This window comes from Neofelis nebulosa, chromosome 9 (assembly GCF_028018385.1).
Source record: "Neofelis nebulosa isolate mNeoNeb1 chromosome 9, mNeoNeb1.pri, whole genome shotgun sequence".
Taxonomy (NCBI): Eukaryota; Metazoa; Chordata; class Mammalia; order Carnivora; family Felidae; genus Neofelis; species Neofelis nebulosa.
In genome coordinates, this window is record NC_080790.1 from 98,341,034 (window position 1) to 98,355,917 (window position 14,884).

Genomic DNA, 14,884 nt, shown 5'->3' on the forward strand with positions numbered 1-14,884 from the left:
TCATGATCTGAGCCGAAACCAACGGTCAGATGCTCAACCAACTGAGCCAACCAGGTGACTCCCTCTAACATTTTCTAAATCAGAATTTCTCAAAATATTAATGTGCTAGGTATTCCTTTGGCTGCAAGAAATGATAGTGGCTTAAACAATAGATATTTTTCTCTTGTTATAAAAGATATTAAAAGGGGGGCGCCTGGGTGGCGCAGTCGGTTAAGCGTCCGACTTCAGCCAGGTCACGATCTCGCGGTCAGTGAGTTCGAGCCCCGCGTCGGGCTCTGGGCTGATGGCTCGGAGCCTGGAGCCTGTTTCCGATTCTGTGTCTCCCTCTCTCTCTGCCCCTCCCCCGTTCATGCTCTGTCTCTCTCTGTCCCAAAAAAATAAATAAAAAACGTTTTAAAAAAAAAAAAAAAAAAAAAAAAGATATTAAAAGGAACAGTTGTAGATATTGCTTCAGCTGTTCAAGGTTGCCTTCAAAGGCCATGCCCTTTCCTCCTGCTCTGCCAACATCGGCATCTGGGCTTTCATCATCGTGCTGGTATCCTCATGGTCACAATATGGCTGCCACACCTCCAGACATCAAATTGAAGCAGAGCTCTGTTTAGGATTCTTTGGATGAAAGTATGTCACGTGCCCATAACTAGCTGAATGGGGGGCTAGGAGAGAGAATGGAGCTCAGTACATTACTGTGCTGCATAATGTTAGAGGTCCGTTATCAAGGAAAAAGTGCGGAATGGATATTTAGTAGACAATAACTGTGACATATTATGTCACTCACATTTATGCGTGTGGGTCATTGTTCAGTATGTGGTGGGTAGTAGATATGAAACGATGTTTGATGGATGGTGGCCTTCATGGATTGGGAAGTCAGGACTCCAGGTCACCTCCTCTACGGGAGGACCCTTACTCCTTGCCCCGCGACAGAATTAATAACCACATCCTCTGCCCAACAATACTGTAAAAGTACAGACTTTTACCAAAGCACTTAAAAGATGTTAGGACTCTTAAATTGACATTTCTGGGGGCTCCTGGGTAGCTCAGTCAGTTAAGCTTCCCAGTCTTGACTGTGGCTCAGGTTATGATCTCACAGTTTATGAGTTCAAGTCCCCTGTCTGGCTCTGTGTTGATAGTATGGAGCCTGCTTGGGATTCTCTCTCTCTTCCTCCCTCTGTCCCTCCCCTGCTCACGCGCCTTCTCTCTCTCTCAAAATAAATAAATAAATAAATAAATAAATAAATAAATAAATAAAATTTTTAAAAATTTATATTTTTGTCTTCTTTTTCTAGATTGTGACCCTCTGAGGTTAGGAACCACAATTTGTTCACCTTTGGGCCCTCATCACCTAACACAGGTTGGGGAAACAAATGTGATCTTGAGTTACAGGTTTGGGGAAAGTTTTAATGGCAGAAGGCCTACTTAGGACAAGTGAGGGAAATCAGAAGAGAAAACAAAGTGGAAGAAACATTCAGGACCAGAGTTTTCTGAAAAACAGGAATGTAAGGGACATTACTTAGCAAGTGAAAGTACTTTTGCTGATTCAGTAAAAAGAGTAGGAAAAAAAGAAACACAGAAAGTGGTTAAAGAGAATCAAAATGAAGAGGAAGCACAGAAGGAAGAGAGAAAAGGAGGGAGGGGAAGGTGGATATATCCGTTTCCTCGGGCTGCTGTAGCAAGTTACCACACATTTGGTGGCTTTAAACAACAGAAGTTTATTCTTTCACTGTTCTGGAGGCCAGAAGTCTGAAATCAGTCTCCTTGGGCTGAAATCAAACTGTTGGCAGGGCCAAGCCCCCATCCCCCACCCAAGAGACTTCAGCCCTCTTGCAGGGTCTGGTGGCCACTGGTATCCCTCAACTGTGGCCGCATAACTCCCATCCCTGCCTCTTTGGTCCCATGACCTCCGCCTCTGTCTGTGTGACATCCTTGTCTCTCTCTTACAGGGACGCTTGTGATGGCATTTAGGTCCCCACCCCAGATAAAACCCAGGATAATAATCTTATCTCAATGTCCTTAACTTAATTATATCTGCAAAGTCTCTTTTTCCCAATAACATCACATTCTGGCTTCTAGGGACTAGGGCATCAATTTCTTTAGGGTTAAAGGGCATTTTCCAGCCTGGTACAGTGGGAGAGAGAGAGGAGGAAGAGGAGGGAACATCACTGTGGCAGCCTCCCCCACTTGAAAGGCCACCTTCCTTCAGACCAGCATTGCCCCCAAGCCATAGGAATTTAGCTCTATGGATGCCACACTTGTGACATTGTATGGTGGCCATGAGAATGTGCCACTTACATCTCCAACTGCTGGGAAGTGGTCAGCCCTGGGTCTGAGTGCTGTGCTCTGAAATCCATCACCTCCCTGGGGGCAAGGCCACGCTTCCCGTGGCTTGCTCACAGCAGGGATACGGAGGCAGGCCCGCTCCCTGGAGACATGGAACTCCTCTGACAGATGACTTTGACTGAGGAGTCCCCGAAGGCCTTGCTGAACCTTCCTTAGATCTGCCTGGCAGTCTCTGTACAACACTTCCACCCAATCTCCAACCCCCTTCTGTCTCTCCTTCGCTGAGGCCAGACATCCACCCAGTCTGACCCTTCCCCTTCCCCAGCCAAACTCCTCGCAGGCCCCTCTCCATCTTCTCTCATAGGCGTACCCCTTAATAAGAGTCTTGTGCTTTTAATCTCTGCTTGACATCTGATTCTTGGACAATCTAGATTAATACTCCTTATTATATCCTTATTATAATACTCCTTATTATATTCAAGTCTGGAGTCGGCTTGCATTAAAAGGAATCTGGCCAGTGTTACAGATGTGTGAAAAACCTATTAGCACCAAGCTAAGACCTTCTCCTGGACCTTGTCAGAGAGATCAAAAGTGAGAATAACTTTCTCACTTGGGACTTCCAAGTTAACGCTTACCATAGACCAGGGAGCCACCTCAAATGGTCCCAGATTCTTGCACATGGTTGATAGGCAACAATGATGAATTCATTATTGGTAACGGGAAAATTCCTAGGATATTAATTTGTGTTTTCTTCTAGCAGTAACGTTTTCTCCATTCATGCCAGTCAGGTAAATGTTCCTGCATGCTTTCTTGTCTTTGGGGAGGTCTGTGTTGCAAAAGTGAAGTCTTTTGAAGGTACCTCTCTTGGAGTCTTTAAAGAAAGCCTAAAGTCATGAGGGAGGAACAGAGAAGTGTGGAGCATGGAGGGAGAAAAGGGGTGTCTTAGGCCAGAGAGGTGGATAGAGGCCCAGGATCCAGAGAGCTGAAAAGATCCTTCCCATAGGGACGGCATCTAGAGGGGTGGGGTGACTCCATAGCTCTGAGGTTAGAGCATGGTTTTATAGAGCATTTGTGGCAAATCCACTACATTGGGATGGGCCCTTGAGTCAAAATAAAGACAATACGATCATGGGACATTGTCTCCCACCCTGGTTTGTGGGTATGGATTCAGGTATTCCTGTACGCATCTTAAGAACATTAGATCGGTAACTTTTTATTTTTTTTATTTTTTTAATTTATTTATTTATTTTTTTTTTTTATTTTTGGGACAGAGAGAGACAGAGCATGAACGGGGGAGGGGCAGAGACAGAGGGAGACACAGAATCGGAAACAGGCTCCAGGCTCCGAGCCATCAGCCCAGAGCCTGACGCGGGGCTCGAACTCACGGACCGGACCGCGAGATCGTGACCTGGCTGAAGTCGGACGCTTAACCCACTGCGCCACCCAGGCGCCCCTAGATCGGTAACTTTTATAAAGATAGCCAACTCACTCCCAAGCCATCTATCTATTTACCTTTATATTTTTGTGGTACCCCAAATGATAGAGATTTGTTGTTTCACAAGTATGCCCTTAATTCGCATAACCATGCCCTCTGTCTCACAGGAGTAAGCTGAAAAGTAACTGTGGTCTGGTGGCTTTTGGACAACCGGCTTGCAGTTCATCAGGAAAGGACACGTTGCCTTTTCCATGAGTCATGGGACAGCAGCGAAGTGAGCCAGTGTCATTTTAATAGGTGTTTAGTTGACACTCTTGGCAGTAAGTAAGAAAGCACAATTCCAATGGGCTTAAGCACAAGAGAGAGAGGGAGGGACGCTTGGGTGGCTCAGTTGGTTAAGTGACTGACTTCAGCTCAGGTCAGGATCGTACAGTTTGTGAAATCGAGCCCTGTGTGGGGCTGGGATTCTGTGTCTGCCTTTCTCTCTCTCTCTCTCTCTCTCTCTCTGCCCCTCCCCTGCTTGTGCTCTCTCTCTCTCTCTCTCAAAAATAAATAAAGAAACTTTAAAAAGAGAGCCGGGGCGGGGGGGCGTCCAGCCAGGGATAGATCCAGGACTGTCATGAGCGCTCAGTATTGCTCTCCCATTCTCCTTGCTTTGCTTTCTCTGTTGGCTTCAACTTCAGGCTGCTGCTGGTGGCGAAAAGTGGCCGGCTGTCCCAGGCTCGCTCCTATTCTCTCTCAACCTCAGGGGAACGGAATCTCAGTTTGGATCTCATATGCCTGCCCTTGAGGCAATCACTGTGGCCAAGGCAAAGGCTCTAATTAGCCAGGTTAGATGATGCCGGCCTCCCCCAGAGGGGGTGGAGTCAGCCTGCTCAAAACTACACAGTTCAGTTACTGGAGGAAGGCAGCATAGATGCGGGGGGGGGGGGGGGGGGGCAGGTGAAAACACCAGGTGTCCTCCGCAGGTAGACCCTAGATATGCCCAGGAGCAGAGAGCTCGTTAGTGTGGAAGACACACTGAGGTCTTTTTTTTTTTTTTGTGGAAAGTTCTCGGTGTGTTTACAAACTGAGTAACCCGCAGGTGAGGGGGTCTCCCACATGGCACACGGTGCTGACTGAATGCCCTCTTGGACTCACTGCTGTTTTCTGTTTAGCTCAGGATGCACATTCTTGGCACCCGGGTGCATCCCTAATAACAGGCTTAAGAACAGGGGTTCCTGACTTTTCTAAACCTTTGCTTTCTCTCTTGTGAGAGATGGGTATAAAATGAGTCTTTCTCTCTCACAAAGGATTGCTTAGTGAAACAGTATGTCTGGGGCACATTACCCAGTGTCCAGATCAGAGAACGCATTTGACTAACATTGGCCATTGTTATTTGAACAATAGAAAAATACTTCCTACAAGCTCATTCACAAATATGATCCCATTTGATTCTCATAGTAACCTTGTGAGGTTAGGTAAGAGACACATTATTATCCCATTTTAGGGATGAAGACACTGAGACTCAAAGAATTTAAATGATTTTGCCATAACCTTAGAGCTTGTCAGTGGCAGAGCCAGGTTTCGAAGCCAAGTTGTTGTTGACTTCTTGTCATCCTCCAAATCACAATGCTGACCAAGAAAATGTGGGGATGACTAAGGACCACCTTTCAGAACAACACAGACTGCTTATGCCAGTCATTACAATGTAGACCAGCCCTGTCCAACAGAAATAAAATGCGAACCACAGACGGTATGTTAAATTTTCTAGTAGCCACATAAAAAAGTAAAAACAAAACAAAAAAACCCAAATGAACAAGAAAACACACAGAAGCTGATATTATTACTATATTTTATTTAAGCCAATACATCCAAAATATTATCGTTTCAACATGTAAATCAGTATACAAAACTATTAATGAAATATATTAGTCTTTCTGTAGTAAGTTTGCAAAACCTGGTGTGTGTTTTACACGTATAGCACATCTCAGTTCACATCAGCTACCTTTTCAAGTGCTCAGTGGCCGCATGTGACCAACCAGTGGTTCTTGCTTTGGACAGGGCGGGACTAGAGGTAGATGAGGCACATATTTAGGGCTCCAGAAAAGCAGGGGGTATGAAAGACAGGGGACTAAGGAAAGAGAGATAAGGATTTTTCTTCAGTGAGTTTACCCAAAACCTTGCAAATTATTCTAGAAGGAAGACATTTAATATAAGCACAGGTAAAAAAAATAATAATAATAAAATAAAATAAAATAAAATAAGCACACGTATTTTGTGGGTTAACGTTGTTTTCATTCTGAATTACAGTAAAGTGGGGATGATGAGGCACCATAATCTTGTCCTTGATAAAGACAACAACTGAAGATCTTAATGCTGTCTGCAGGACAACGCCAATTGCAGAATAGATGAGCCAAGATGTGGCAACAGAACCCACTGTAGCTAGTTGAATCAGAAAAGCAATTCATTAAAGGATGTTAGGCGGGGGCGCCTGGGTGGCTCAGTCGGTTAAGCGTCTGACTTCGGCTCAGGTCACGGTCTCGCGGTCCGTGAGTTCGAGCCCCGCGTCAGGCTCTGGGCTGACAGCTCAGAGCCTGGAGCCTGCTTCAGATTCTGTGTCTCCCTCTCGTTCTGACCCTCCCCCATTCATGCTCTGTCTCTCTCTGTCTCAAAAATAAATAAAACATTAAAAAAAAAATTAAAAAAAAAAAAAAAAAGGATGTTAGGCGGTTCTCGGAACCTCTGGGGGAATCATAGAGTCAGTCTCATAAGGAAGAAGCTGGAAATGGTGCTCAAACTGTAGTTCCTGGCTTCTCCAGTAGCTCTGTGGCTGCCATCTCTGGCCCAGGGCACCTCGGCCTACCACCCTCCCTGAGCACAGGACATGGCTACCAGGACCTGACCAGGGCCTCCTTCCTAAATGGAGTCTGTGCGTGTATCCTAGTTGTAGAACCCGGGTCACCTTCTTGCACCGTATATAGCAAGGGAGTCTGGGAAAACTATTTTCTGGCTCCCTTGTGAGGAAGAGAGACTCATAACATAAAACTACCCCAAAATTAAGATGAACAACGGGTTTCCTCATGCGTGGTGCATGTCCGCTCCACAAGTTAATTGGTTTTTTCTTTTATTTTTATTTATTTATTTTTAAAGTAGGCTCCACGCCCAACTTGGGGCTTGAACTCACGACCCTGAGATTGAGAGTTGCATGCTCTACTGACTGAGCCAGACAGGCGCCCCTGGTTTTCTCTTTTAAAAATTATTGTGAAATGTATCACACAGACAAGAGTGATTATAATATGGGTACATGGTTAAATAATAACAATTATTCTTATCCTCCAGGTTAAGAAATACAGCATTATTAGTACTTTGGAATCCCTGCCCCCATTTGTCCCTCCCTACCCATTCCAGGTGATTACAACTATTCTGACTTTTGTATCATTTTCTTGCTTTGCCTAGTGTTTAAGTTGAGATATAATTGACATGTGACAGTTATTAGTTTCAGGTATATAATGTAATGACTTGATACATGTACATATTGCAAAATGACCACCACAATAAGTTCAGTTAACATTCATCCCCACACATAATTATAATTTTTTCCCTTATGATGAGAATTTTTAAGATCTACTCTCTTCGCAAATTTTTTAAAAAGTTTATTTATTTTTGGGGCGCCTGGATGGCTCAATTGGATAAGCATCTGACTTCAGGTCAGGTCATGATATCACGGTTTGTGGGTTCGACCCTCACATCCGGCTCTGTGCTGACAGCTCAGAACCTGGATCCTGCTTTGGATTCTGTGTATCCCTCTCTCTCTCTGCCCCTCCCCACCCATGCTCACTCGCTCGTGCGTGCTCTCTCTCTCAAAAATAAACACTAAAAAAATTTTTTTAAAAAAGTTTATTTTTGAGACAGAGAGAGACAGAGCGTGAGCAGGGGAGGGGCAGAGAGAGAGGGAGACACAGAATCGGAAGCAGGCTCCAGATTCTGAGCTGTCAGCACAGAGCCCGATGGGGCTCGAACTCACAAACCTTGAGATCATGACCTGAGCCGAAGTCGACCACTTAACCAACTGAGTCACCCAGGTGCCCCTCTCTTCACAACTTTTGATTGTTTTGAAATTGAACTTTTTACATTGAGATCATGTAGATTTACATGCAATTGTGTACCTTTCATTCAGTTTCCCCCAGGCATAAATTTTATAGAACTAGGGCACAGTATCACTAGCAGGATATCGAAATTGAGACAATCCACAGGTCTTTCTCAGATCCAGTTTTACTTGTACTCGTGTGTGTGTGTGTGTGTGTGTGCGCGCGCGTGTGTGTGTTTAGTTCTATACAACTTTATCACATGTGTAAGCTTGGGTATCATCTACCACAGATCCTGAACACTTCCATCACTACAAGCGTCCTTCGTGTTGTCCTTTTAGAAATCAACTCCTGACGACCACTAATCTTATCCCCATTTTCATGATTTTCTCATTTCAAGAATGTTATATGAATGGAATCAGATAATACATTACCTTGGGATTGCTTTTTTTAATTTAGCGTAGCTCTCTAGAGATTCTTCCAGATGGTTGGTTGGTGCTTAATGGTTTTAACATGTGGGTTTGTATTCCTAAGCAAGATATTGTTTACTTTGATTAATTTTTAATAATCATTTGAATCATATTACAATTCTTCTGTAACTTGCTTTTTTTCATTCAACAATATGTTTTTGAGATTTACCATTGTTAATATGTGTGACTGTGGGCCATTCATTTCCACTAGATGCATTTTATCACAAAACATCAGCTATTGATGTACATTCTAGTTGTGTTCAGGTTTTTATATTTTTGAATATGATGAATGACGTTACTATGAATATTCTTCTCTGTGATTCTTGGTGCAAAAGTGCAAGACTTTTTCTACATTTAAAACCTTGGTGGGGGGGGCAGAGGGTGGGGGGCACCTGGCTGGCTCAGTGCATAGAACATGTGTCTCTTGATCTTCGGGTTGGGAATTTTGAGGCCCACGATGAGTGTAGAGATTACTTAAATTTTTTTTTTAACAATTAAAAATAAATTTAAAATGAAAAAATAAAAAATGGAATAGAATTTCTGGTTCATTGAATATGTGTATGTTTAATTTTACCAGATGAAGTCAAACTCTTTCCCAAAATGTTTGAATGAATCTATATACCTATCAGCAATGCATAAACAGTCTTATTGTTCTATATCTAAAGCAACACTTAGTAGTATTGTGAAACCTTTTAATTTTCCCAGTCTGGTAAACATGAAGTAGTATTTCATTGTCATTTTAATTTGCATTTTCCTGTTTACTAATGAGACTGAGCATCTTTTTATATGTTGATGGGCCATTCACGTTTTCTCTTCTGGGGAATGCCTGTTCATGCCTTTTGTCATTTTTTAAAACTTATGTTACTTCTGACATTTGAGTTCTTTACATAGCGTAGATTCTAATCATTTATAAGATAAATATGTTCCAAAAGTTCTCACAATGTGTGATTTAGTTTATCATTCCCCTTACCAGGTCTTTTGATAAAGTCATTCTTAATTTTTCTGCAGTCGGGTTTATCAAATATGTTCTTGTATGGTTTATTTTTGTCCCTTAAGAAATTCTGCTCCACTGTGTGTCAACTATACTTCAATAAGATAAATAAATAGCAAACACACAAATAAACATAAATAAATAAATAAAATTCTGCCCTATCTTATGGTCATAAAGATATTCTCCATTATCTATCTATGCATATACATACACATACACTTTTAAAGGTTTAACCCACTGGAAATTGATGATATGTGTGTGCATTTCTCAGTTTTCCTTATTTTCCCCCAAATGGATTACCAGTCATTCCCATTCCATATTTGAATAGCACATCTTTCCCCGCTGAGCTGTGATGCCCTCTGTCATAAATCAAAGTCCACATGCGTGTGGGTCTGTTTCAGGGCTCTCCCCTCTGTACTAGTGGTCTCCGTGTACCAGCGCCACACGATTACTAATGATATCTGATAGAGTGAATCTACACACCTTGCCTTCACGATAATGTTTTAGTTATTCTTTCATATAAACTTTAGAATAAATTTGTCAGATCTCACAAAAGGATATTTTTTTTCAGGTACATTTAAGAACTGTATTCAGTCTACAGATGAATTTAGGGATTTTTAACCTCTTTTTCATTCGGAGACTCCTAGTCTATTACTATGAAAAATCTTTCCATTGATTAATGTCTTCCAATCAAAATTTTTCTAATATTACCCACAAAGATCTTCCACAATATTAAAAAAAATTTATTTCAAGGCACTTTGTGTTTCGGTTGTAGGTCATTTTTTTCATTAGATTTTTAATTTTTCTAAATGCTATTGACATTTAGAAATGCAATTGACACACAAAGATTTCCTATAAAACCTTCCTAAACTCTTATTAATTCTAATCATTTATCTGTAGTTTCTTCCGTTCTCCACATAATCATACTCACTATAAATGGTGATTGTTTTGCTTTTTCCTTTATAATTCTATAAAGGAATTATAGATTTCCTATCTTATATTTCTTTTTTTCTGTCTTGTTGTGCCCACAAAAAAGCTGGTCTAGTGTGAAATGGAGTGATCAGAGCAGGCAGCTTGGTCTTGTCCTAGGGTGCTGGCTCCACAGGTGAATTCAGTTTGTAAAAATGTATCAAGCTGTGTACTTATGATTTGTGCATTTTTTTCTAACACTATGTTATTCCTCAACAAAAAGTTTAAAAAAAAATTTTTTTTTTTTTTAGGAATATTTCCCCAACATCCTAACCTCTCCTCATGCTCTCAGGATGCCACTGAACAGGTCTGTACCTGTCTATTTTCAACCTGACTACATATTACTGTAGAAAGGAAGTCTTAAGTGAGAACACTCATGCTTGTTTTCTTGCATTTGAAGAACTACCAGGGGGAGGGGGCACAGAACTAGTCTCAGCAGCTTTAGAGGGCAGAGTGCAGAGTGCAGAGGGGAGGTGAAAGTACAAGGAAACAGACTTTCCATAAAGCAGAAGGAAAGCTTTCCAACAGCATCGTCGTCGAACCAGAGCCTGCTTTTTGAAAAAGTGAGCTCCCAGCACTGCTAAGTATTCAAGCAGGGCTGGATACAAACCTACTAAGGACACTACGCACAGCCACCCCCCTCCCCCAGCCAGTGGAGCGGTGGGGGCGGGGAGTGGGCCGGATCACTGCTTCTGTCTCTTTCAACGCCTAGCTTTGAGATTTTTAAAGAATTGAGTTTATTTCTTATCCTATGTTGGGGGGATGCTTGCTTTATCAGCTCCGTAGAAAGCTACTTAGAAAACTAACCTTAAAATAAAGAAGAGTCAACAAAAGCAAAACGGACTGCTCGAAAATGTTAGTAATATTGATAAACCCCTAAGTCCGATCAAGAAAAAGAGAAAGGTAACACATTAGAATCCCCCCCAAACCAGCCAGCAAGTGCGCCTCCAACAATCTTCGAACGCAAGTGTACTTATTCTTATTTTTTATTCCGAATCCCCCAAACCTTGCACTGCTTCTCCAGGTTTCTAGCCTTATTAGTCTGTCATTCTACAGCCTTTTCAGATAAAGGACAAAGTGGTTCAGGCACTCATTGATTTGAAATCCAATAAGAGAGAAAAAAAAATGTTAATGGGGCTGGCTGACTTTTTCATGAAATCAGGAATTTTGAACGAAGGGAAGTTCCAAAGATTTTTATTGAGATGGGAGGTGATTCTGTGATTTCACAGTTTTACTTTATTTTACTTTCATTCCACCAAGCTCCTTCTTTCCGAAAAATCTTCAGTTTGTTGGTAGGTAAAATACATCCTCAGAGTCTCCCAGAAGCTGCGCCATCAGCCTTAAAGACTAAAAAGAAGCCTCGTTTCCTTGTGCCGCTATAGAAATGTCTTCCTTCTCCACACCCGGCTTAACCGGATCAAAGTCTTTTTCATTCTTCGTTGATTGTTCTCAGAAAATCTGGAGTCCAGACAGGCTTGAGCCAAGACAGGGTGACCTCTTGAGGGCAGACCCCGAGGCATGGCGCTTCTCTTCCCTTCGCAGACCCAGGAGAGCTGCGCCCCCTCTCCGTGCGCGGAAAGAGTACTCCAGCCGAGCCGAGAAATCCGTTACCAGGCTGTTGTGTCCCCAAGGGCCATTCCAGGGCGGAAGAGGACGGGGAAAACCGCTGTGTCGGTTCCTCGGCCCTGTGGGCCGGGCGCGCAGCGGGTCGGGTTACAGACAGGTGAGTCTGGCGGATGGGCGAGCTGCGGGCGCCTGGGAGCTCCTGGCGAGACGCGCCCCGGCAGCCCCCGAGCCCGCACGAGTCTGCTCACCCACAGGAGGGGTGCGCCCACCGCAGCGGTGGAGGCAGTGCTGCGCGTCCCCGGGCGCACCCGAGCAGGGGCCGTGAGAGGGACAGCGCGCGCCCCAAACGCCGGCACTGCTAGTCTTAGAAACTTGGCATCTTTCTCTTACCAACTCCTCTTCCTTCTCTCCCAACTCCCCCTCCGCGAATAAAGCCCTAGAGGAAAAACCAAAACCAAAAATAAATACAAAGCTCTCCAGCCACCTCCCCAGTAGCAGCCTGTCTTCATTTACTGGGAAAGGTATTTCCCAGCCTCTGATTTCGGGGAGCGGGCAGTTAGGCGAAGACTGTAATGGGAGTGGGCAAGGATAAGAGATTTGTTTCGGAGCTGCGTTTGCATAACAGGCGCTCGGCTTTTGTTTCCATTGTGTGTTTATTTGGGTTGATGAGGCTCTTGGGGTGGTAGGTCTTGGGATGGAAGCTGCTTTAGCAGAGCAAGCCGACTTGTTTTCCCCAGATTGTGTGGCACAGATCAGTAATAACGACGTGTTCTAAAGCTGCCGAGCTTTAAGTCATATTATTACTGTGCTTATTTGGGGGGACTGTTGTAAATGATGGGGATCTTGAGTCCCCAAGTCGCCCTCTTTACCAGAACAGAGCCCTGGATAATCTCCCTGCCTCCTCCCCCTTCCGCCCGCCGGGATTTCAACTAGCCGCGGAAACCATCCACAAAGTCCGGAGGAACTGAGCCATTTTCTTGCTTGCTTGTCGGAGACAAATCCACCCGGGGGCGGGGGATGGTGGTGGTGTGTGCAACTCGCAGGAAGCTCCAGCTCTTAGGATGGACGCCCCGGGAAGCGGACCTGGGGGCTAACCTCTAAGAGTTTGCCCTGAGGTGCTCGTGATGGGGAATGGGGCGAGAGGCTGATCAAAAAACGTTCTTCCCTTTTTAAAAAGGGGAGGGGGGGGAAAGAATCAGACGTTAAATTCTTTTGCAAACATTCATGCCTAAGGAAGGGCTGGAACAGGCAGCCCCGGCCGCCGGAACCGGTCGGACAGGTAGCGAGCTTGTTGACACCGTTATGTTGCAGGGCGCATGCTCACTCCCAAGTTTCCTGGTGTCTCTTCTATTCCACCTTATGAAACTTTTTCCCCGGCGTGGTCTCACCCGCGATTTAAGGCATAGGTGTCGCCGAGCCCGGAGGCTGGGAGTCGCTGGGCGTGCGGGGGAGAGGCCTGGGCCGCGGCGCGGCGGGGGGCGGAGGGAGAGGGCAGGCTAGGCGGGAAGGTGGGCTCTGGCCGCCGGGAGCCGGGGACCGAGTCACTGCCGCAGCCCCTATCGGGGAGCAGCCGGCAGGAAGGGGGCCGCCGGCCGGGGAGGGGGCCACACCATGCCCAAAGTCTTCCTGGTGAAGAGGAGGAGCCCGGGGGTCTCTGTCCGCAGCTGGGATGAGCTCCCGGATGAGGAAAGGGCAGACACCTACATCCCAGGTGAGCGCCGCGCGGGGGCCGGGCCTGGGCGCGGGACTCCCGGGGTGGGGGCAGGGGTGTCCGGGTCCCCTCAGCTCACCGCAGGGGCCGGACTGCCCACCCCATGCCCCCTCTTTCGGGGCGGGGGGAGGTCCTTGAGGCGCGTGAAGACGGAGAGGGAGAGGCTGGGGAACCCGCGACGCCCTGCGCCCCCTTCCTCCTAATGGGCGCCTGTAATTGCCCGGCGGCGGGACCGTTGGCTGCAGCGCGGGACGAGGTGGCCCAGGAGGGGAGACTGAAGGCCAGTAGGGGCTCCTCTCGGTCCCATGCCCTCATAGAGTCGCCCCAGGATCCGTCAGCCCCTCGGGCTAGGTAGGTTGAAGTCAGACCCCTATCCCCTCATCCCAGGGAGAGGCAACTTGGCGCGTAGTGTCCCCAGCCGCCCAAGGCCCTCGGTTCCTTGTGGGCGCGGGAATGGGACCGAGGAGCCGCCCCCCTCCCCAACCCCGTGCTCGCTCGGGAGGCCGAGCCGGGGACTCTCTCGTCCACCCCCGCGTGTTGCCCACTTGGCCTGGTGCCCAGGTCCAGGGCGGGGCGGCGGCACCGCCCGCAGGTCAAACTGCCGCGGACTCCCGGGCCTGACGCCGCGTGTCTGTGTCGGGGCGCCGCCCCTCCCTCCGCAGTGGGCCTGGGCCGTCTGCTCCACGACCCCCCCGAGGACTGCCGCAGCGACGGCGGCAGTAGCAGCAGCAGCGGCGGCGGCAGCAGCAGCGCGGGGGAGCCTGGAGGCGCCGAGAGCAGCTCGTCCCCGCGCGCCCCCGAGCGCGAAATCCCCGAGCCTGGCGACGCAGAGGGCCCGGGTGGACACCTGGCGGCGATGCAGCGCCCAGTCGCTAGGTCGAAAATCAAGGTATGGTGTCGACTCTGCCCCCGCCGCCACCTGCACCACGCCCTGGCGTCGGGCTCCGGGAACCCGCGCCCCTCCCTGCAGCTCCCGCCCGCGCACCCGGGCACCGGTGCACCCCGGCACCGAGAGCGCCCGCCGCGCCGTTCCTGCACCTGCCTCTGGGTCTCGGCCAGGGCGGCTCAGCGTGTCCTCCCGCCTGCTGGGTAGCCAGCGGCCAGCCAGCGGCCCGCGCCGCTGGAACCTTGGAGCCGGCACAGTCTGCCGGGGTGGCCTCTGGAACTGCTTAAAAGACCCAGGCCCAGCTTCCTCCCTCCAGCAGCCCAGTGTGTGTGCAGGGCCTGAAGAATCACCAGGCCGTCGGGGTTCCCGGGTTCAGAAAGGAGGGACCCAGGCTTTCAGCAATTCCGTTCTCTGGGGCGCATTTCCTAGCGCTATGTGAATTCTGAGTTCCACACGCTTGCGTTCTGGAGACCGAGGCGGCAGTTTGGCACACAGTGGCCCTCTCGCAATAACAG

The 14,884-nt window shown here is 47.1% G+C and overlaps 1 protein-coding gene across 4 annotated transcripts in view; it reads left to right on the plus strand.

Annotated features, from left to right (window-relative positions):
- Positions 1-11,675: 11,675 nt before the first annotated feature.
- The window catches only part of OVOL2 (ovo like zinc finger 2), a 32,520-nt gene continuing 29,311 nt past the window's right edge, over positions 11,676-14,884 (plus strand). Inside the window, exons 1-3 of one of the 4 annotated variants that reach the window (XM_058684807.1) lie at positions 13,446-13,483; positions 13,729-13,834; positions 14,146-14,372. In XM_058684807.1, the coding sequence (XP_058540790.1) occupies positions 14,340-14,372 (33 nt within the window). In that variant the 5' untranslated portion in view covers positions 13,446-13,483; positions 13,729-13,834; positions 14,146-14,339. The other 3 variants (XM_058684804.1, XM_058684806.1, XM_058684805.1) reach the window with 3 other exon arrangements.